This window comes from Pan paniscus, chromosome 10 (assembly GCF_029289425.2).
Source record: "Pan paniscus chromosome 10, NHGRI_mPanPan1-v2.0_pri, whole genome shotgun sequence".
NCBI lineage: Eukaryota > Metazoa > Chordata > Mammalia > Primates > Hominidae > Pan > Pan paniscus.
In genome coordinates, this window is record NC_073259.2 from 87,481,969 (window position 1) to 87,506,367 (window position 24,399).

General features: G+C 38.3%; 1 protein-coding gene across 16 annotated transcripts in view; it reads left to right on the top strand.

The window, feature by feature from the left end:
• The window catches only part of SYT1 (synaptotagmin 1), a 588,627-nt gene extending 568,944 nt beyond the window's left edge, over positions 1 to 19,683 (top strand). For all 16 annotated transcript variants that reach the window (XM_063593557.1, XM_055095933.1, XM_055095935.1 and 13 more), the window contains 2 exons: positions 11,676 to 11,809; positions 16,597 to 19,683. In XM_063593557.1, the coding sequence (XP_063449627.1) occupies positions 11,676 to 11,809; positions 16,597 to 16,803 (341 nt within the window). In that variant the 3' untranslated portion in view covers positions 16,804 to 19,683. The remainder of the gene's footprint in view (positions 1 to 11,675; positions 11,810 to 16,596) is intronic.
• Positions 19,684 to 24,399: the final 4,716 nt, after the last annotated feature.

Here is a 24,399-nt window from a genome sequence, read left to right on the forward strand (position 1 = left end):
TGTTCTCGTTCAATTCCCACCTATGAGTGAGAACATGCGGTTTTTGGTTTTCTGTCCTTGAACATTATCACTTTTTCTAATGGGAGAAAACAACTGCATTGTTCATCCTCTTCCAAGTCCATAGGCTCAACAAAGTCACTTAAGGATAGGAAGGGGGTAGCATAGGGAAAGAAACCCCCTTAAAAAAATAAGTCTCTTTTCTTTTTTTTCCAGAGGGAGTCTTGTTCTGTCACCCAGGCTGGAGTGCAGTGGCACAATCTCAGCTCACTGCAACCTCCACCTCCCAGGTTCAAGCAATTCTCCTGGGCCAGCCTCCTGAGTAGCTGGGATTACAGGCGTGTACAACCATACCTGGCTAATTTTTGTATTCTTAGTAGAGACAGAGTTTCACCATGTTGGCCAGGCTGGTTTCGAACTCTTGACCTCATGATCCGCCCATCTCGGCCTCCCAAAGTGCTGGGATTACAGGCGTGAGCCACCGCGCCCAGCCCTATTTTCTTTTTTAAGCAGAGAAAGAAGCACTGAGACGTTTTCAGCTAAGAAAACTTAGAAGCATTACCCAACCCCCTAGGAAATATACTCAAAACCTTGAAAAGTACTAGAAATAGTTCAAAATGAGGAAATGAGAGTGATTTTTTTCACTTTTTAGAAGCATTTCCAGGTCTCCCTCAGTTATCCTAAGATTATCTCAGTCCATACACTGCCTAATTATTAGATGGCAGAATGTTTAAAAAACATGCAGATATCTTAAAGCAAGTGCATTCAAGGAACAGAGAGTTAATGAAAGTAAAATTGATTCTGGCCAAACCAATTGTAGAACTGAGTGAGCCTGAGTAAGCCACTGAAGACCAGGAACCCGTGTAGTCATATGACGTATAAGATACCCTCTATTCTCACATTGTTTTCATTTTGTACTCATGTTAAATTGTCTGGGGACTGTCTCTATGTGGATAAGAAGTAGCATTAATTTGTCATATTACATGTACATTTATTAAAAATCCTAGCAGCAATGTTACCAAGTAACAATGTTACTGATATTATTTCATCAATTAGAAATGCTGAATTATTTTTAAAGAAAAGTCTCGCTAGTGACCTTTCATCTGACGTAAATAAGAGGCTAAACCTACATCTCAAAAAAAAAATCAAGTCAAATTTACCACTTGTAATTTTGTTTGCATTACTGAATCATTTGACTTGTTTTTGTCTCTGTGTTTGTTAGTCAGCTCATACAAACAGTTTATCCTCAGTCATTCCACCAAGCTCTTTGCAGTCATCTAGAAAGAATCAGGCATTATTACTACTATTCTTGTTTACCCTTCCTGAAAGATTTTCCAAAGAAAAGGAGAAACAGGCTTGAATTATACATGAAGAATTTCACCATAAAATCTGAACAAAAAACATCCAGATTATACAAACGTAATGTACTTGCCCCTCTACTAAGGGTGGTGCTCCAACCCTCACTCTGATATGTCAACTGCCCATAACCATGCCCCACCTGAGAACTCTTTCTTTGCCATATCCTTGTTTTCCAGCTTTTGTATATGCATCCCTACATTTTTAGTCAAGAAGCTGGCAGTCACATGCTGTCCATTTGCCAATGTTGGAAATGGCTGTTGGAATTCAATGGTTTCCCCCACCACTAAGAAAAATGCTTTTCATTTAATTCATAATCACAACAGTTTGCATTTATGTTTTTTATCTGTTTCAAAGCACTCTGCCACCATTAATGAACTAAATCAGCCTTTGCTATTTTATGATCTGTCTCATTAAAATGGAGTTGATTTTCTCTGTGGTAGTCACTTGCGTAATGTTGTTTTCTTCTAGCAAACCCTGCACTTAACTAATGTAAATTCATTTTTAAATTGTGTGTTTACATAGAAAATTTTCCCCAAATATATTTTTAATGCTGCATCCTTTCAACAGCATTACGGGGAGTATTTTATTCTATATAGACAGTTTAAACTATAAAGACACTTAAATGCTTTAATGTAGTCTTCTCTAAGTACTTGTAAATTATTTATAAGACCCCCTCAAGTAAATGTGTTGAAACTGCCAGTGGTAGAAATAGAAATTGTTTGCTCTGTGAGCCCTATTAGTACTTAATTATTTGTATAGTATTAAATGATTGGCTTACTGATGAACTAAGTCTTACTCAATAAGTGAACAAGAAAACTTGCAGTTGGCAAAGAAACTCTGAATGTTAAATTTATTATGGTTTAACTCTGTCTCTGTTACTACTGGACCACTTATACAAGTGCCTGATGGCTCATTCCTAGGGATTTGATCTAATGTGGGAGAAAGATGTCTCTCTGCAAATAAGTGCAGGCACACACAAGTTTAGGCAGAGATGGTGTTCTAGTGACTCTAGGTTGAGAAACTATGAATATTGGTTGGTTGCCGCCCACCTTCCATCCTGCCTTCTTTTGGGTAGAGACTTCTGGCTTCTGCTTGAGGAACCACCCTATCCTACTCTAGCCTTGTGTTTAGAATAAAATTGAGCTTACCCCCAATTCCAAAGGTAGGTCTACCTGGCCTTCCTAATGATTTAAAGATAGACACATAACTCAACCTAGCTCATCACATTCTTTTAGACACAGGGATTAATATAGAATAAGCATTTCATCTATGTTAGTCCAATCAGAATACACTTAGGACTTGCCCTGGGAATTCTGGATGTAGACTGTCTTTTCCCTTGGGTGGTATAGTGTGATGATATAAGACTTGTAGCTGGTGCAGTCATTTGCATCCATAAGAGGAAAGCCTAGAATGGCTGGAAAGCAATGGCTGGGACCTTGCTGATACTGTTGGATTTATATTAGATAGGGAACAGACCAAACTGCTGTAACAAAGAGATTCTAAAATACAGGGACTGAAAAAGATAAAATTTCCTTTTTAGATTCTTTTTTTGTCTTTTGTTTTCCTTTTAGTGGAGAATGGGGTCTTGCTACATTGCCCAGGCAGGTCTGGAACTTCTGGGCTTAAGCTATCCTCCCACCTCTGCCTCCCTAAGAGCTGGGACTAGAGGAGTGAGCCACTGCACCCTGCTAAACTTTTTATTTTCCTTACGTCTCTGTCTATCTACCTCATAACTATATGGCTGGCCAAGACTGATAGGCAGTTTGGGGTCATGGGGTCAGTTAGGGACCCAGAATCTTCCTATCTTGTTGTTCTGCTGTCCTGCTAGGGTATTGTCTTCATGTTGCAAAGCCAGTGATGCTTCACCACCCTCCCATCACAGCCTTGTTTCAGTTACAAGAAAAAAGAAAGGAATAGTGGAGGGCAAGAAGCTTATTCTAATGCAGGGCTTATCAATCTAAGCTCTATTGACATTTTGGGCCTGGTAATTATTTTCTGTTTGGGGTTGTCTTGTATATTGTATGTTTAGCAGAATCCCTGGCCTCTAGTGCCTAATGCCCATAGCATCCCTCCCTCTCTCCTAGTAATGGCAATCAAAAATGTCTCAGACATTGCCAGCTGTCTGGGAGGGAAAACAGCCCCCCGCTGAGAACCCCTGCTTTAAGGATATCTATGGAAGTTATACATATCACTTCTCTGTAAGAGTCAGAAGATAACATGTGGACACACTGAGTCATAAGACAGTCTGGGAGAAATATTTCTAGCTGGGTGAACTTTTGCCCAGGTATAATTTCAGGGGCTCTATTGCTAAAAAATTAGGGAAAATGAATTTTAGGGGACAATTCAAAATCTCTTCCACACAGCTGTACTTTTGAAGCTTTCTATCATATTAGCCAGTAAGTTACCTTTACAATTTAAACAATTTGGAATAGGTTTTTCGGTCACTTGAAGTTCAGAGCCCTAATTGATACCAGTATTATTATCTTTATCCAACACTGTAAGTTGAAAATAGTGAACATTATCCAAAGAAAAAAGGATAAAAGGAATAATACCTGAAGATACTCAGAAGCTGGGTACTGGCTGAGAAGGGATTGAACAAAACAGCAGAAATGAGGCTATTTCTTATCAAGAGAAGTATGGTGGAAATGGAAAGGCCATGGTCGCAGAAGCCCACAGTCACTGTAGTAGTTAAGAAAAAAGGCAGTATAATTATGCTAAATTACCAAAATGAAAACTGCAGGCATCTTGCATTATTTGGCTTTGAACTGCTACTTTCTAGTTCTCATTGTAAATACAAAAAGCGTTTAGTGGCTCCCTTATATCTCACACAAAAGGATCACTGCTTACAGCCAGCTGTTTGGCAATTATATTTCTATGAAGTTAGCATAATTTGAGATTAGAACTGCCTAAGAAGAGGGGGGTGGTGATAACATTCTAGTGTATTGAAGTAGGGTATGGAATAGTGATGGTGGAAGCTCTGATTTTAGAAGTGAATGGCCTTTCCAAAGTTCATCTCAAAGCCAACAGTTCTGAATTCAAAACATATTTTGCCATAGGAATCTTATTTTTTTAAGTTATTAGATTAGCACAGGAGCCCTCCAATACCAGAAAAGAAAGAGACATGTACTTTACGGTAGTACAGAAGAAAATGCTGCAGGGCAAAGGAAGATTTGTCTGAAGGTTCAGACTGAGGAAATCATTAGTAAAATCTTCAGGGAAGTGGTGACTTTTAAACTAAGCTTTAGATGAGAAAAGAAAGAAAGGGCCTTTCAGGGTGAAGGACAGCCAGTTCAAAGACACAGTATTTAAAATTCTCCATGAGGAATAGTAAGTGCCTACCGTGAGTACGGCATAGGGTTTGTGGAGATATGACAATAAGTTAGGACGGGGCTGTGAATGTATGGTGTAGTTTGGATTTTTTTAGTCCACAACCCACTAAAGAGTTTTAATGAGGAGGATAGTATGATCAAATATAGCTTTAATAATTACATGAAGAATGCTTTGAAATTGAGGACATTACTGCAAGAGAATTGGATGTCTGATCTTGAGACATGGCAGTGGGTTAGAAAGAGAGAAATCACCAGAGAAACAATGTGAAGGTAAATTGGCATGGGAGGTAGAGAAGAAAGAATCAAATATGGCTCCAAATTTTTAGGTCTATAAGGTTGGAATCATGGCACAAGTGTAGGCTTAAAAGGAAAGGAATGAGCTCAGTAGGTATCTGTCTGCAGGATAAGAGAAGAGTTAAGGTGGTCATGGCCTTATCGTATAGCATATGGGCTACATTTACATTTCTGTAAAGCTTGCCCACTGGGGTCCCTATAATTGGAGAAAAATCACTTACTGAATTTTGTACCTAGTTCCAGTCTTCCTCCAAGTTTACTTTATATTATTTGTTTGGGATATAGCTCCACATGTTGAAACTGTGCCTCTAACACCAGTGTTGGTGAAGACATTGCATTCCAGTGCCAGATTCTGTGGTCAGAAATTTTGTTTAACAGAGGTAGCAATAATATTGGAAGCATAGGTTGCATTGTAGAGTGTCTGAGAAAAGGGGTGCAGAGAAAAATCCTATCAAACATGTGTTAAAATATTGTCAAAAGTGATATACTCATAAAAACATGCCCTTGAACATCTTGGGGCAGAGGAAGGGATGGGAGAGAATAAAGGAGGATCATCTCATGCTCAAAGAGAGAAAAAGAAGATAGCAAAGGAGAGTTTCGCAGGAAGGGTACTGTGGAAACGCCAGCAAAGGTGGGATCAGGAATTATCTGGAAAAGAGAGAATTTCTGGGGTGTCTTTTGATCCACATCCTACTTCCTTATTTCTATTCCATCCAGGCAGTTGAAGTCATCAAACCAACCAAGCCTTTGTATAGCATGGTAGGTGATGGAGAAGGACAGTAATTGGAACAGTAAGGAAACAGAGGCATATCTCATATGCCATATATGCCTGTATATCATATATCATCTCCTCTTACTCCCTGGCCAAAAAAAAGATGGCAGATTCATTGTATCCAGGATATACTGATGGAGGCAAGTAGGATGGAATGCCATGCCTGAAGGACTAGGTGGAGGTGATAGTTCATGCCACCTAGAGCTAGATATTGGAGCATCAGGGCTAGATCAACGTGCTAGGTACTGGTTGCTGGAAGGAACCCTGCAGAAATGAAACTCCTACCAATTAATATGAGAGATCTATGTTTCACTCAAAGTTTATGCCAGAATAGGACTAAATGAACAAAAAAGAATGGCACCAGGCCGCAGGCGTCTGCCCCATGAATTGTATTCAGAAGGGGCTGCCCATTTGGCAGAGTTGTAGAATTGCTAGTTCATCTTTAGAGTTGCTCATAGACTGGAACTGATCAAGTAATTACAAAACCAGTCAAACAAGGTCTATATCCTCTTCCTTGAAAATAGCTAGTAAGACCAAAGTAGTCATCTGGTCACCATGCTAGGATCCTCTGCTTCCCTCTCACATGGCATAGTCAGTGTTCTAGGTCTCCACTGTCTTGGAGCTGAGGAACAATTTGATTTGATTTGGTAAGTCATATCCCCGTAGCTTTAACACAGTGACTTCCTATTCCTCATTCTGAATAGGAAAGAGTTTGGGGTGCAGGGTAGTTTTACAGCTAAGTGGAAACCAGAAAGAAGAAAACAGACTATAGAATTTTCTCAGAGTAGAAAGGAGTCACGAGAAAAAGTAAGGGAAGAGGTATGGATATTACCTCACTCCAACAACCAACACATACTACCACATCTCTAACAAAAATAAACCTCAAGCCTGAGGGATTCCTTTTCTCTAATTCCTCATTTCAGCAGAATAAGGAAAGTAGATACTTCAGGCATAATATGCCTAAGTGTATCAACATTAGCTGGCCTCAGAATCTGGAAAGAAGCTCAGTAAATCAGTTTTGATTTACACTATCCTACAGCCTCAGTAATAAGATTCCACCTGGAACTCTGAGTATAACTTTTCAACTGTGTGTAATTTGATCTATTGATGTCAGGAACAGGAGCAAACTGTACAGGATGTTGAATCAGTTTCCCATCTCACGCTGCGAGACCACCTCATATAGGTGGTAATGAAAGAAATGTTCCCTTTGTCTTTTATCTCATACATGATGACATTCTTTAAAATGAACCAGTTGTTTAGAGCGGGTATGCTTCTTTCCAGAAATAAATTGGGACTGGGATAGCTTGGCTTACTTGTGCAGCAAATGGGAAGACTTTTTCCCATTTGCTAATGGTGGTTACCAATTCAGCAAAGTGAGTTGAAGGAGAGTCTGATTCACAGATGCTGACTTAGATGTTAGCCCTTTCATAAAACCATAGTAATAATTAACAATGAAATGTGCCGGCCACACTTTGAATCACTTTCCATGTGGTAATTCAATTTAATTTTAACAACTTTATGAGCTAGGCATTATCATTTTCACTACTTTACAGTTGAGGGAGTTATGCCACAAAGAGGTGAAATAACTTCTCCAAGACCACACAGCTAGAAAAAAGCAGAGCCAAGATCCAAGTTAGGTTGGCTCTAGAGTCTGTACTTGTAAACACTGTACTAAATTGTCTCTCTGACATATCACAAAGAGCAGCAGGTTTGGAGTCAGGATAGACTGGCTTGAATTCTTTAAAAAAAAAAAAAATCAGCCTTTCTGGCTGGGCACAGTGGCTCACTTCTGTAATCCCAGCATTTTAAGAGGCCAAGACAGGTGGATCACCTGAGGTCAGGAGCTCAAGACCAGCCTGGCCAACATGGTGAAACCCCGTCTCTACTAAAAATACAAAAATTAGCTGGGCATGTGCCTGTAATCCCAGCTACTTGGGAGGCTGAGGAGGGAGAATCGCTTGAACCTGGGAGGCAGAGGTTGCAGTGAGCCACGACTGTGCCACTGCACTCCAGCCTGGGTGAAAGAGCGAGTCTCCATCTCAAAAAAAAGAGAGAGAGAGACTCAACTACTTTTTTAAGATAAGTTAAACAAAAGAAGTGAAGTGTCCCATGTCTTGCATCTATTTCATTGGCAAGAAGAATTATCTAAATGACATTGAAGATGGGGTGTCAGTATTTAGATGATGAAGGTTTCCATGAGTTCTTGTTTTGGGGAACAGAATGAATCCATACATGAGTTCCTGTTTTGGGGAACAGAATGAATCCATACAGTTACGGAGATATAGAGTGCCTAGAGACAGTAGCCCAATTTTTTGGTTGCAGGTTTCCTATGCTATTTACATGTTTCAAAAAACCTAGTGAATGTTTAGATGCTATGCATGTTGTCCAGCAGCTGTACTCAGGAAAAGCAAGAGCAACATTTGTGAGTTTCATTACATCTTATTTTATTATTTCCATAAAATTGTGTTTTGTTATGCAATCACAAGGACTTCTAAGCCACCAAGAGACTGACAAGGATTTTGCTTTGCAGAGCAACCCCTAAAACAGAACAAATTCAATTATCCAGAGGCCTATTTTGTAGGAGAGGTAATCTTTGCTTTAGAATTTTTAAAATTGTGTTCTTAAAGCAAAAATGTGACTCATAGGCAGGTGTATTTCCATTTAGAGAACTCAACCAGTAGCTGAGGATGTAGGAGCAAGGTCTAGATCTCAGAAAAAGTTACAAACAAGCTAAGCAAGAGATTAGGGATATCGCTAAAGGGACCCAAGTTCAGGACAAGACTTCAATACAGTGAAAGAACTAGAAGACACTTAGTTCCTTGGCAATCAAGACTGGAGAAAATGGAGATGCAATCTAAGACTTCAGATTGTTGGGCTAAGAAGATGCTCAAATGTGCCCATCCCAGGTACATAACATATAGTCTAGACTTATCGAGGCACAAAAGCTGATAAAGAACCCTAAGTTTCTTCCAGCTTTTGTTTTGACTAAGTTGGGAATTTTGCCTGCAACGTAAGTGCTTTGGTACCTGTATCAGGGTCAATCTGCGAAGGCAAAGACCGAGACTTCCCGTTTATAGCAGTTCCAAACCTGCTCCGCTTTCAGCCCTGTTTTTTTTTGTTGTTGTTGTTGCTGCTGCTGCTGCTGCTGCTGTTGTTGTTGTTGTTGTTGTTGTTGTTGTTGTTGTGAGATTCTGGCTCTGTTGCCCAGGCTGGAGTGCAGTGGTGTGATCCTGGCTCACTGCAACCTCCATCTCCCTGGTTCAAGCAATTCTCCTGCCTCACCTTTGGAGTAGCTGGGATCACAGGTGTGCACCACCACGCCTGGCTAATTTTTGTATTTTTGGTAGAGATGGGGTTTCACCATGTTAGTCAGGCTGGTCTCAAACTCCTAACCTCAGGTGATCTACCTGCCTCGGCCTCCCAAAGCGCTGGGATTATAGGTATGAGCCACTGCACCCAGCCCCCAACCCTCTGTTCTCTTTTTTATGTATCATGAAATAGTAGAATACATCTGAATCATCAGAACTGACAGCCTCTGCTTACAAAAGCAACAGATCAGCAGGTCCTAAGTTAACGCTTTGACCTCACCATCTACCTCTCTTCCCCCTGCCTTCATTGTTTCTCAAACATGCAGAAGGAGGTGCAACTTAGGGCCTTTGCAGGTACTGCTCCTTCTGGCTGGTACAAGCATCACCATACAGCCAAATGACTGGTTCTTTCTTGTCTTTCAGTTCTTGGCTAAAATGTTGCCTTCTCAATGAGGACTTTCCTGATCAACCTTTTTTAAATTACCCTATTCTCCCCAAGGCATTAATAACATCATGTCAGAGCTCTTAGCAAAATCTGAAACTATCCTGTTGGGTTTTAATTTGCTTACTGAAATGGCAGATGTGCAAGGTTTTTTCTTATCACTTATTGTGTTAAATGAATCAAGATACTCAGAGTGCTTCTCTTGAGAAAACCTATGCCTCAGTTAGGTTGACAAAGTTTCAACGCATGAACACAGGAGGCATATATAGTATATACATGTATTTCATCAGTCCCAAAGAACAACTGGAGACATGACTAGCTTTATAAAATTGCAAGGCGTTGGATGGGGGAGCTAGGGAACTTTATAAAACAAACAAGGTCTCTGAACCAAAAATCAACATTGGCTGTGAACAGTAACATGGATTATCAGTGACATTTTTTGCTTCCATTTACAACTGTTTACAGTGGCTTTTTTTTTTAACTGACCAACTCTTTAGTTTGTGGAGTTGGTTTTACATCTCTAGGCCTGGTTTTTAAAGATATTCTTAATTTTGATGAAAATCTTCATTATGATCTCCTGGACTGGATGTAACATTTAAAAAAATCTCCTAACAACATATATCCTAGTAATGCAGGCTCTGGGGTAGTGGGAAAAAGTCAGGACTGGGAGTCACAAGACCCAGACTGAGGCCCTAAATAAGTTCCACTTATTCAACAAAAATTGAATATGTGCCAGGCACTGTTTTAGCAAATTCAAATAGTGAATATGACAGACAAAGTGTCTGTCCCTTAGGAATTATGTTCTACTGGGGATAGGGAGAGGGTGATAAAAATACCCTTTTTTCATCTGCAGTTTTCTCTTCTAAAAATAGGTGGGCATTAGACTAGATCATCTGGAAAGTTTCTCCCAGCTCTACATGTTCCGAGAGAGAGGAAAGAAAATTTGAAAGGCTTCGCAGTAGTTATTTTAGGGAAGTAAAATCCTAGATTTAAATTTTTTTTTCTTTTTGGTCATCATTGTGTTCTGATATTTTTTCTATAATGAACATGCATTACATATGAAATGGAAAAATGTTTAAGAAAAACAGTAGAGATTTTCCTTTCAACCGTGAGCATTGGTTTCTAGTGACCTGAAGGTACAACATTCATCCATTAGTAATGGGAGCTGTAAATGGGAATTGTCTTGCCTCTCCAGTGACTTATTAATCTTTGCCTAATGGGGCTTTAGGGAAACTGCTCAGGGGATCTTTATGCTCCTTTTCCCATTACTTCAGTGTGTACCGGTCTCTTCTCTTTTCCTCGAACACTTGAAGTTCTTCTCCACCTTGGAATATTTAGGCTCAGTTGGCCTCATCTCACCCTTCAACCTTCACATCTCAGCTTAAATGTTAATTCCATAGATGCCTAAACAGAGCAATCTAAAACCTAAATTCCCTTCCTACTTTACTACTCACCATATCATCCTTGGTATTTCCTATATTATCTCTATTCTGCTTTTTTCTTACAGAGCACTCTTGTCAACTTGTAGTTTCATGTCTTTTGTTTCTGTATAAACTTAGTCTATTTTCCCCCACAGTCTGAAGTTTCATTGTGAAGACAGGGATAGTCTGTTGTGTTGAGGCTATATTCCTAGGGCCTAACAGTGCCTATCACATCATAGGTACTCAACTAATATTGATTGAGTAAATGAATAAATGAATGAATGAAATGGCTCCTTTGTCCTCTCTCTGTTAAGTGTTTTATTCCCATACAGTGTTGTGCTGCAGGCAAGCCCTTTGCCAGCTCACAAGAGTGAACGGTTAATTTTTCAGGGATTTTGCAAGCCAATTGTTAAGCTTAGTGGCTTGACATTGGCCTTGGTTGGGGTATATATATACCATAGACATAGGGAAATGCTGCACGTTAAGACTTTTTATTCCCACAAAGAGCTGGTTTACCAGCATACCGCTACTCTCATCTTCTAAATCAAACTATAAATATTGAGCTATCATGCAAAATCATGCCCATAGGTTATTTAAAATATTTCAATAAAAAAGTATTGAATTTAAAAAATATTAAATACATGCTATATAATTATTTACCTGTGGGAAATACTTAGTTCTTTTATAAGCTAACTTATAATCTAAAATATGTGTCTCTGATCTCCTAAAGTTTGTTTCCTGTTTTTCATTCAGATCCTTATGTGAAGATTCATCTGATGCAGAATGGTAAGAGGCTGAAGAAGAAAAAGACAACAATTAAAAAGAACACACTTAACCCCTACTACAATGAGTCATTCAGCTTTGAAGTACCTTTTGAACAAATCCAGGTAATGTCAAACATAATTTTGTCTTCCCACTCAATTTCATTCCTTCAGACCACATAAATTATACACACAGACCTTGTAAGTTATCAGTGTACATGCCTTCATTAGAACTGCCATTCTTTCTCCCCATGCACATTTGATGCTTGAGCTACATCAGGAAGGATAGGATAAAATATACAGCACAGGATGTGCTGACTCATCAGCCCAAAACAGCTGGCACTGTGTTGAGCAGAAATAAAGTAGGAAAAAGAAAATCAACAGAACAACTCTGCTAACTCAAAAAGTGCATCTATAAAAGTTAAAAAGCCCAGAGAAAACTATGAGCTTTCACTATTTACTCCCAGGCCATAAATAAGTCTCCCCATCAGATCTTTAGAGCAAAAAATAGTGATAAGAGAAATATTTTTGGTTGATGCTAAATATGCAGCATATTGAGTCTTTATTAAAAGATGATTAACAATAGAAAAATTAGGCTAAGTTGTATTTTCAATTATTTAAATCCAGCTTCCCGTGTCTGAGTTGGAATGGATGGCTATTTTATTAAAAATGGAGCCTTAATATGCCAGACAATAATTATGAAGGGAAATATTCTATTAAATATCCTTGTACTTAATATGTTCATATTAAGTTGCTATATGTAGCCACAATGATAACATGCAATCTTATCATTTAGGGGTTTTTGAAAATATTTACATTTTCTCACCCCATCTCCATAGTTAGCCTATAAGAATCTAAAGTTCATATCAATAATTTTGGGCCATTTCTTGCAAATCTTTAATGGGCATCAGAGAGTCAAACTGCATAAAGCAACACTATTTTTACATTTTATTAAATAATTGGCGCAGGTGTATATTTTCAGTGATACACGAGTTTGCCCATAACTTGAAGGAGAAACAAAGAGCAGACATCAAACCTACAGCAAAGAACCTTCTAAAGGTCCAGAATAACAAATATTCTTTATTTATTTTATTTTATTTATTTTAATTGCCAAATAGTAGTTGTACATATTCATGGGGCACATAGTAATGTTTTCATATATATAATGTATTGTAATCAAATCAGAGTAGTTAGCATATTTATCATCTCCAACATTTATCATTTGTTTGTCTTGGGAACAGTCAATATCCTATTTGTAGCTATTTGAAATTATATCATATGTTACTGTTAACTATAGCCATCCTGTAGTGGTACAGAACACTAGAATTCATTCCTCCTATGTAGCTGTGATTTTGTATCCTTAAACAAATCTCTCCCTACCTTCCCCTTCCCAGTCTTTAGTATCCTTTGTTCTACCTTTTATTTCTATGATATCAACTTTTCTTTAGCTTCCACATGAGTAAGAACATACAGTGTTTACTTTCTGTTCCTGGCTTATTTCACTTAACATAATGTCTGCCAGTTCCATCCATTGCCACAAATGACAGGATTCATTCTTTTTTATGGCCGAATAGTATTCCATTGTGTATATGTACCACATTTTATTTATCCATTCATCTGTTGTTGGACACCTAGGTTAATTCCATATGTTGGCTGTTGTGTATAGTGCCATACCACTCTTAATATGCCCAATTGTGTCTTCATTTACCTTTAATCTATTCTTAGAAGACAGTATCTTATGAATTAATGACAGCTTTATTCCAAGAAGAAAGCTAATATAATAGCTACACTTATTTTATATATATAAAATATATATTATATATATAATAAGTATAGCTATATAATATATACATATATAAAATAAGTATAGCTATTATATTAGCTTTCTTCATGGAAACATTAATCCAAAGACATATATATATATATATATATATATATATATATATATATACACACACACATACACATATAGATAGATAGATAGATAGATAGATAGATAGATAGATAGATAGATAGATAGATATTATATGCCTAGGTCCAAGTTGACCACTTTATGTATGTAATCTCATTTCATACTTAGAAGAACTTTATGAGAAAAGTACTATTGTTATTATCCTAATTTTATATGTGAAAAAACTGAGGCTTAGAATTTCTTTACATGTAAAATAGGAATGATAACAGAGTCCTTGTCAAAGTGAGATTATGCATATAAAAGCACTTGGAACAGCACCCAATACATAGGAACACACAGTAAATGGTCCTGTCATCATCATCATTATTATTCACATGCTAATGTCCTCTTTTTTTCAAGTTAACATTTTATTAGAAAATAGATCTAACAATAAGATTAAATCAGTATATAAATCAGTGCTGTCTAATAGAACTTTGTGATGATTGAAATATTCTATCATCCATGCTGTCCAATAATATGATAGCCACAGCTGGCCAATGAGCACCTCAGTCACTAATTTGCCCAAGGAACGTTATTTAACTTCCATGTATTTAAATTTAAATTGATATAGCTAGATGTGGCTGGTAGCTACTGTGTAGTATAGGGCAGTCTTAAATGACCAAAAATAACCAATAACTCTACCATCTTCGTATTGGTTGATAGTTTTAAATACAACCTTTATCATATAAATTTTCACATGGTGTCAAATTATACATACTTATTTACTTTCAACATCTGTTACATAAGTAAATGCAGAGGACACTGGTTCCCTGTTCCCAATAACTTTTTCACTAGCCTGAACCAGCGGGCCCCCTGCTTTGGACCCACTCACAAACCCTCAAGACATCAATTTTTTCCAACAATTTATTTGGCAATATTTATTCAGTGAACTTTTTTGAGTTCTAAGACCTTATTCCTATGGAAACTAACACCTCCTGGCATTTAACTTTTTTAATTCCACAAAATAATATAAAGCAAGGCATTGAGATGAAAAGTCCCATAGAGCTACAATTCTATGCCTTTAAAATAAATATCCTTTTCAACTACAAACTGCAGAAAATGCAGGTATATTGAAAGTGAAGCACATTAAAAATAAGACATATGCTAGGTTTCTGGGGCAGCATTTCAGAGGCAATAACGTTTTGTCAGGACAGACAGAAACTAAGCCCAATATAGAATACATTAGACATGGAAATAATGAGCATTCCTTTGACTGTATCCCTCTTTCTCTGCTCCTTGATTCACTTTGTTCTTTTTTTTTTTTTCCTTTTTTTATAGGAGGCAACTTTTCTAGTCTTCACCTTTTTCTAGAAAAAAATAATTGAGTATTTCACATGCTAAAATAGGGGCTTAAGTTTCCCTTATCCTGAGGTTATAAGACAATCTGCCTGTCCTTCTGTCTTTCTCTATCCCTGTGAAATGTATTATGAAAGAAGCAAAATATGCTAATTTCCAAATGCATGTGAGAATGTAAGCCCTCCTCCCCCAAATGTAGAAATAAACTACATATGCAGCTGGAAACATTAATCCAAAGGCTTCACAAGGATATTTTGTCTTGAATGCTACTAATCAATGCATTCCTAAGTGGAATAATCAAACTCTAAAAACTTCTGTTATCTTTGTGTGTCATGTCCCCCACCCCATTCATTACAATATGATTGCTTCCTGATAAATTTGCTTAGAACAAGCTCTAAGAATCAGTATAGCCCTCTTCTTTGTTCCAGAAACTATCCAGTGGATAGTTAATTCCTTTCACAGTGGAATCACTCCAAGGGAAGATTGTCCGTTTTATTGACAATGTGTTGCATTTCACATTCTAAATTCCACTTTCAGAAGTGATTGTTTTCTCTGCTCTGAAGCTGTATATCAATGACATTTCTCATTTCATTAACATAATAAATCAGCCTCCAGCATATAAAGTCCACTAAAGGGCCCTAACTCAGCTGGTTCTTAATCTGGCCCTAGCTTTTATAATTACATTTTCTGCTACTTTCAACTCTGGCAATAAATGTTACATATTCCATTTATTTTAAACTCTTACCTTTACACTCAGCTGCTAGATTGAAACCATCACATATTCTGCTAAGTAAATTCATTACTTAGGAAGTAGAACTGAAATTTGCTTTTAAAAAGTATATATTTTATACCATAATGGTATAGGTTTGCTTTCATCAGTTCAATCATTCAGAAAAGGAAGTTATCAAATAAACTTTCAAAATCTGATGGAATCATTGAATAAATCCTGTGTAGCCTAAACTGATATTTCCATTTGATATCAATGCCAGATACATAGTAGTTACTCAGTAAATGTTTACTAAGAGAACGTATGGATGAGAAAAAAATATCTTTATTACTACTTTTTAACCATACTTTTCACTATACTATCATGTTTTATGCTCATAATCATATGATTAGTTGAAATTCTATATTAATTCTATATTAATTTTTTTGTAACATGCTGTCCCCCCACCCTTGAAATCAGATTATTGCACATGGTTGCCTTGGGAATTGTAATCAAATAGAGTGGGCTGAACACCAATGCCAGAACTTTCACTGATAAGACAACTGAAGCAAATGAATTTAGAGGTTAGCACAAGTTGACATAGACTCCATGGCATGGAGGTTCACAGCATAGGCTCTGAAAACCAAACAACTCATTCCTTAAACAACCTCAGACAGGTTATATAACTTCTCAGAGCTTCAAGCATCCTTATCTGTATAATGGCAATATTAATAGGATCTATTATGAGAAGTAACTGAGTTCATTCATGTAAAAGACTTAGCGCAAAGTATATAATAAAAATTAACGTTTGAGTATTAAGATTCAAGCCATTTTCATCCTCATCCTAGTGCTTGGAGAGTGATTCTTCTATTTCCAATTCTTTAGCGCTCAAGGACACTTTATAGTCGGGCCTTATCTCTAGAGCTAGATGATTCATATTCATTTCATGGCTTCTTTCAGAAAGTGCAGGTGGTGGTAACTGTTTTGGACTATGACAAGATTGGCAAGAACGATGCCATCGGCAAAGTCTTTGTGGGCTACAACAGCACCGGCGCGGAGCTGCGACACTGGTCAGACATGCTGGCCAACCCCAGGCGACCTATTGCCCAGTGGCACACCCTGCAGGTAGAGGAGGAAGTTGATGCCATGCTGGCCGTCAAGAAGTAAAGGAAAGAAGAAGCCTTTCTGCATTTGCCCATATAGTGCTCTTTAGCCAGTATCTGTAAATACCTCAGTAATATGGGTCCTTTCATTTTTCCAGCCATGCATTCCTAACACAAGTCAGTGGTACTTCGAATCCTGTTTTAATTTGCACAAATTTAAATGTAGAGAGCCCCTAAGTCCTTCATCATACCACTGCCCTCCAAATCTACTCTTCTTTTAAGCAATATGATGTGTAGATAGAGCATGAATGAAATTATTTATTGTATCACACTGTTGTATATACCAGTATGCTAAAGATTTATTTCTAGTTTGTGTATTTGTATGTTGTAAGCGTTTCCTAATCTGTGTATATCTAGACGTTTTTAATAAGATGTTCTATTTTAAACTATGTAAATTGACTGAGATATAGGAGAGCTGATAATATATTATATGGTAAATATAGTATCGTCTGCATTCCAGCAAAAATATCAACTCGTAAGGCACTAGTACAGTTAAACTGACATCTTAAAGGACAACTTAAACCTGAGCTTTCTATTGAATCATTTGAGTACCAAGATAAACTTAAACCACATACTTGGTGGGTGAATCCAATTTTGTAGAATTCCTACACAGGCAAAATAGCATGATCTGAGCAGCAGCATCCAGGCTGACCTCAAGGAAGTGTAGCCACAAACCAGAATAGCACCTGTCTGTACATATTTACAAAGCTAAAATAATGGCTTCACTCTTACGTTTGAGGAAGCAACTGAACAGGAGTCAATGATTTCATATTACTGCATATAGAATAACAACAAGGTGTTCCGTGTGTGTGTGTGTGTGGTGTGCACACGTTTGTTTGGGGATGGGGGAGAAGAAGCTAAGGGGAGAAGTCAACATTTATGAAATATTGCCTGACTATTTAAAAAGAAAAAAGTAGCTCTCCGTTATCACCTTCATACAAAATGTGCATCCTGTGAATTCTGTTCCAGATTTCACACCCACAATAATTCCAAAAGGTTTGCACATTAGAGTTTGTAACAAAATATTTTATTATATAAAACCAGGTTAGAAGGAATGCAGGATATTTTTAACACAACAATCTGTGCTTATTAATTACCCAAAATTACTTTGTGGTAAACAGACAGTATTGTAATCCCATCAAAAGATGAAAGAAAAACAAAAACAAAAACCAACAACAATTAGCCATAGTTCTGAATGCACTTCAATTAAGCCAAAACAGACAGCTAGTGATCTTTTTATATGCTCTTTTTACTTCAGTAAGTTTTAATTTGTCCTTTAAAAAAAGGTGAAACAAACCAAGAACAAGTTCTAGAAAACTGAAGCAACCTCTTATGTATACTAGATGCTTGATTTAGGAGGAGTTTTTAAACGTTTTCAATGTTATTATGTAGTAAATGGCACTATTATGAAGCTACTAGTCATTCCATAAGAGTCTTAAAGGACTGCCCTGTGTAACACTGTGACTGCCGTGTGTGCTTAGACCTGTAGTTTCCTCAGTGGATAGCACTCAATTTATTCCGTAGTGATATTGTAACAATACTGCCATTCCCTTCTACTGCACTGCCCAAGGTGTGTGTAGCACAAACAGTTCTCATTACAAAGGACCAATTCAGAACTGAAAAGCTATGCATAGGACAAGGAAGATACATAGAATGGGGTGGAACACAGCATTTTGTCAAGCACTGTGCAATATTCCATATTTTTCCCCACTATGGTAGACAACCATTCCGTGGAAGGGCAGCCTATTATCCCACACTGCATCTAGCCTTTTATCCCATTCACTTCTGTGATCCATTTTAATTTCCAGGCCACAAGACAGTAGTGATGCTCTGAAATGAAAGTTTGTCTTCACAAATATCAAAACAAAATGGAGGAAAACTAAGCATTGGCCTCATGTTCAGTCTTCAGGATATCACACCATGTCTTTTCAAAAACTAAAGAGAATTCAAAAAGGGCTGATGGTAGGCTTTGAACATGGGGTTGGCTGTTTCCCAGTAAAACTGGAATTCCTGTCATTCACTGTTTCCTTATCAAAGAAGGGGCAAGCGCTTTTGCCTTTTAGGGCAGACATAGCAAACGCTTTATAATTGGCATAGACATAAAGGATAAAAGGAAAATAACCGTCTGCCGATGGTCCATACTTCTTAAAAAACATAGGTAATAGAAAATATACACAAGTCAGAATGTGAAATTAAATAATGGTTTGAACAGAAAATTCAAACAAGACTCTTTCCAATTTAAAGGGCCAAACCCTACCAAAGAGAGGGAGTTGACTGGCTTTTAAAAAGTATTTAAATACCACAAATGACATTTAATTTCACTGTATTCAGCTTTAAGTTGTTCACAATGAAACCACACTTTCAAACAAGCAGGTTCAAGCTGCTGAATAGACATTATTTCTTGCATTAAAATACCACTAATGCATTCTCTTGCAACACTGCCAGACATGGGATTGTCACCATAGAATTAGTTGGTACTATGCCATCTTTCACTCTTTCACAAGTCAGTGATGGAACCTGCTTTATGACCAAGATTCATCCTCAAATAAGCCACATGTACCCTTCTGACAAAGCTGTGTAAAGTATTAGAATCTGATGCTCTAGAAAGATCCTAGTTGCCTTTGTGTATATTTACTGCCTGCTTGAGTGTTTCTATGTGTGGGTTTTCCCTGTATCTTGTAGAAATGTTGGGGTGTTTTCCTCTGCCATATGGCTCGTGGCCTGCGAGCCAACTATTTCAGCTGTATTTTACCTTCATTTTTGATGAGGTGATTTAAATTTTGTTTCACTTTGTGTGGTGAATTCCACAGTAGTTTTCTGATTGTTGTTAAAAATGACTTAACATATTACACAGATATTCAATAAAAATGTTTTATTTCCTGTTGATGTTGCTGCGTTCCCACTCTTTTCCTTGCCTGACTCTGGTGGTAAGCCAATGGCCTGTTGACTTTGGGGGACTCCTGGAAGCAGCAGCAGCTAAACAAAACTGCACTGAATGCCAGCGTCTGAGTCACATCTGAGTACAGAATAGCTAGAGGGAAAACAACACCCGGGAGCATTTGGCCATGACCGCGTGGTGTTCCTGGGCAGTGTCATTCTCAACATGTGTTTCTCTATTCCTGTATGTCATCAGTTCATCTGGCGTACTCTGAGGCTTTTCACTTTGCCCTGCATGTGTCCTTCAGGGTTTTCACTCCAGAACCCAAGTCACACAACTTCTCCAGAATGGGACGGAAAACAAAACTATTTAAACCCCAGTTTCAGAGGACAGTATGACACATTAAATTCTATGCCTACTACGATCGCTATGGGAAACAAGTAAATACTTTTCCTCCACTAAATTTATCAAGTGCCTACTGTACTGGACGCTGAAGCCCACAGTTTCAGGCTGATGTAAATACACTATCCCAATGCACTGTGATGTGGGCTTAAAAGTAAGGGTGTTGGGTCCCTGAGGACTTTTTTTTTTTTTTTTTTTTTTTTTTTTTTTCTGGCGGAGTCTCGCTCTGTTGCCAGGCTGGAGTGCAGTGGTGCGATCTCGGCTCACGGCAACCTCCACTTCCCGGCTTCAAGCGATTCTCCTGCTTCAGCCTCCCGAGTAGCTGGGATTACAGAAGCCCGCCACCACGCCCAGCTAATTTTTGTATTTTTAGTAGTGACAGGGTTTCACCATGTTGGCCAGGATGGTCTCCATCTCCTGACCTCGTGATCCACCCATCTCGGCCTCCCAAAGTGCTGGGATTACAGGCGTGAACCACTGTGCCCGACCTATCCCTGAGGACTTTTACTGAATCAATCGTAGTAGATACCATGGTGTATCACCATGATCCCCCTTCAGCAGAGAGGTACTCTTGCTGCAGCTGCTGGAAGTGGTGCTTGCTGACAGCTGACAGCTGTGTTCCTCTGCGCTCTACAGAAGGAAGCTGTCTCACCTAAGTTTATGCACCCTCCCTGGGAGCAGCCCACAATCGGCTGCTGATTTCGGAATCTCTGAAGCGCCATCTCAGTTTCATAGCCCCAGGGGTTAGTGGAGACTGTTTTTGCAACTGCACTGCAGTTCAACTTCTTTCTCTGCCCTGTTGGTTTTCTTCAGTGCTTTGCAGGTGTTGCTCCTAAGAGCACTTCCTCCAATAAAACCCCTTCATGTACAGTTTCATCGCAGAATCTGTATCCTGGGGATCCCATCCCACAGCACATTCTTTGGGGAGGAGATATCAAGAAGAGTTTTCTAGAGAGGATAACACAGCGAAGTACTAAAGGAACTGGCAGGAGTCATCCAAGTCAGGGAGTGAGCAAGACTTCTGCAAAATTTATCTCACTTGACAAGTGTATTCATGATGGAGTCTTTGAGGTTGGCTGTATTATACTTCCTTCGATCAGCTCTATCAGTCATGGCCAAATAAAAATAGGAACTAAACCCAAACTGCTAAGACAACCAGTGGAAAGATCACTTAATAACTATACACTGTGAGGAAGCTGCTGGCAAAGGGTTCAAAATCTAAGTTTACAAAATGAAACTTAAGGCACAACTGGTTTAGAAATTTAAAAAAAAATCAGCATTAAACAATCACAATCGTTTGGTTTTCAATGGTGAGGATTCTGTTTCTTAAAATGCTCCTGAAATTTGATCCAAAACTATTTAAAGAATATTTCTTAATGAATTATCAAAAAGAAAAAACTCACTTCATCCTTTTTCAATGTCATTTTCCCAAAAGGTTTGAAGGTCTAATATAAATACATTGAAGATATTTATTAGGTGTACTAGCCAGGAAAACAAAACCATTTCACATATTTCAGTGAGAGATTTCAACATAGGAAAGTGGCTGCATAAGGGAGAGCTGAGAAAGCAAAGCAGAGACAGTAGAGTAACCCAGAGATTAGTACATAGCAACTCTGGGGCTGGGAGAAGAAAAGAGAAAATGTAGTATTCATGGAGCCCGGGACTGGAAAGGAGGGGCTGGAATCTTGGAGAAGGTTGCATGGAGACCCCATGATTCTAGGACCACAAAAGGGTATTAGGCCCACCCCGGAGGTGAGGGAACTCCCAGAAAACGCTGATCCAGTCTGCTCACTATTGCTAGAAGGAAATTGATAGAAGCTGAAGGCAGGAAGATAATCTCTTCTCCTCTTCTCCTTTCCACTACAACCAGTGCTTCCCATTGGCAGAACCAGCTGGTAAGGGATTCTAGGAAAATAGTCTGCAAAGGCTCAGACCCCACCCCAAGTATATAGCAGAGTACAAAGGTGGGAATGAGAACAGCCAGCAAATGATCAGTGCATTAGGAAACCTGTTACCAGCTGCAAACACTTTTTAAGTGCTTTCATTTTTCCCACAGAAGAGTCAGATGTTTCTGAGTCACACAAGTCATCCCCCACCTGATAAAACATGCATAGGAAATCACATTCTTATTCTATTTATGCAGAGAGTTTACTCTTAACAGATTTGAAAATTCCAACCATGATTGCAGTTACCTTCCACCCCGACTGCAACACATCTTTATTACATATGCACAGGACTCTTTGATGTTTAGCAACTGATTTAGGCTGCACACAAATCTCTACCATAAAACAGTCACACGGTGACTTTGGAATAAGAAGGTGAAAAAGCAGGAAAATAAAAATGAGGAATAGCCTGGTACTAAATGTACAAAAAAATTTTCCAAAGCATACAGAGTAATAATTATGCAAGAGGAGCCATCAAGAGAGACCCAGAAATAAAAGCACCATGCAAACATGCTGATGATTTGTGTAATCTAAGTTCTAAGGCTGTTATATACATTTTTAAATCCGCATTTCAACTATATTGATTTCTTCCCTCCCCACTTCTTCCCACCAATGAATATCCCCAAAGTTGTCACATTCATCTTTCCCTGACAGTAACTATCCTGCCAGCCAAGCCTATCCCCTGTGCAAAATATTCTTGCCCCTACCAGGGCACACACAAGGTTAAGAGGTATTTTATACTTAGCAAGTTGGGACTCACTTCCTTTTCAGCTGTCCACTTTAACTCTGTCAACTTCCTACCTCCTCTGGACTCCGCAACAAAGTGTTGACACCTTTTATAGGTAAGAATGTTTGAGTTGCAAATGGAAGAAATCTAAATCAAGTGGTATTAAGGAAAAAAGAGAGAAAGAAAGGTAAAAAAGTAGGAAGCTTTGGAGAAAGAGATAAACCACTGGCTCACCTAAACCAGGAAGTTCAACGCAGATGATTACTTTTAAGAACAGCTGGATCAAAAGCCACAAACAGTGTCATCATTTTCTCTCTCATTCTCCTCCTTCCCCATAAACTCTGCTATCCTTAGTATTGACTTCATTGCCAAGCTGCTATGTCTCCATGTAGCAACAGGGAAGACCCTTGGCAGCTTCACACATATTCTTCCAGCTTAGCAGGCTTGCAGGGAGTGTTTGTTTCACAATTATACCACCAAAATTCCCAAACCTGACTTGTATGACTGGGTCACATGTTCTTAAAACAATCCACATAGCCAGATGATGATACAGTATTTACTTCAGCCAAAACTAGGCCATGTCTCTAGACCCAGAGCCAAAGAGATAGGGGAAAAATAGCTCCTCAAAAGAAAATAAAAATGATATTAACAAAAAAGAAAAGTAGATACCGGGCAGACAAAAACAGCAAACAGCTACACTTTGGTTCCTGGTATACCACCAGCCCTAAGAGGAGGGACAAACTCAGGTGATAACAGCGTCCTGGTCATTCCTCCTTTTACTAAAAACACTATTAGAAAGGAAATTGTAAAAGTGTGTACTACCTTTCAATTATCTGAAATTTTCCACTTACTTTCCTATTTATTGCCGGGAAAATCAATCACTTGCTGTATCTTTTAACAGATTTTTTTTTTTTTGAGACAGGATCTTGCTCTGTCACCGGGCAGGAAAGGATGATAATATCCGCCCTGTGATATGGTTCGTGATATCCAGTGGGGGAGAGGGTGATATTACTCGCCATATCACTGGGGGTGTACAATCCTATGTAATATCTACCTTGGAATTAGGAATAATGTTTTCCTAGAATATTTCGAATAAATTCACAGGGTGTACACCTACTATGACATTAGGCGTAATATCTCCCTACGATATTACCAATAATATCACAAGGTGTACAGCCACTGTGACACCAGGAGTAACATCTCAGTAGGATACTATGAATAGCAAGCATTACACTGTGACATTAGGTGTACACTGTGACATTAGGTGTAACAGCTCAGTAGGATATTACAAATAATATAACTGGGAGTACACCCCATGTGATATTAAGAGTAATATTAATATTGCTTGGATATTACAAATATCGATTAATATTTATGGTAATAATTATTAACATATTATTTGTAATACCCTAGGGTGATTTTATTTCTAATGTCACAGTGTGTGTACACCATGTGTATACACCCTGTGATATTATTCATAGTATCCTAGAAAAATGTTACTCCTAATGTCACAGTGGGTGTATACTGTGTGTTTACACTCTGTAATATTATTCGTAATATCCTATGGGGATGTTACGTGGGTATACACTATCTGACATTATCTGTAATATCCTAGGGGGGTGTGACTGTTAATGTCACAGTGGGTGTACA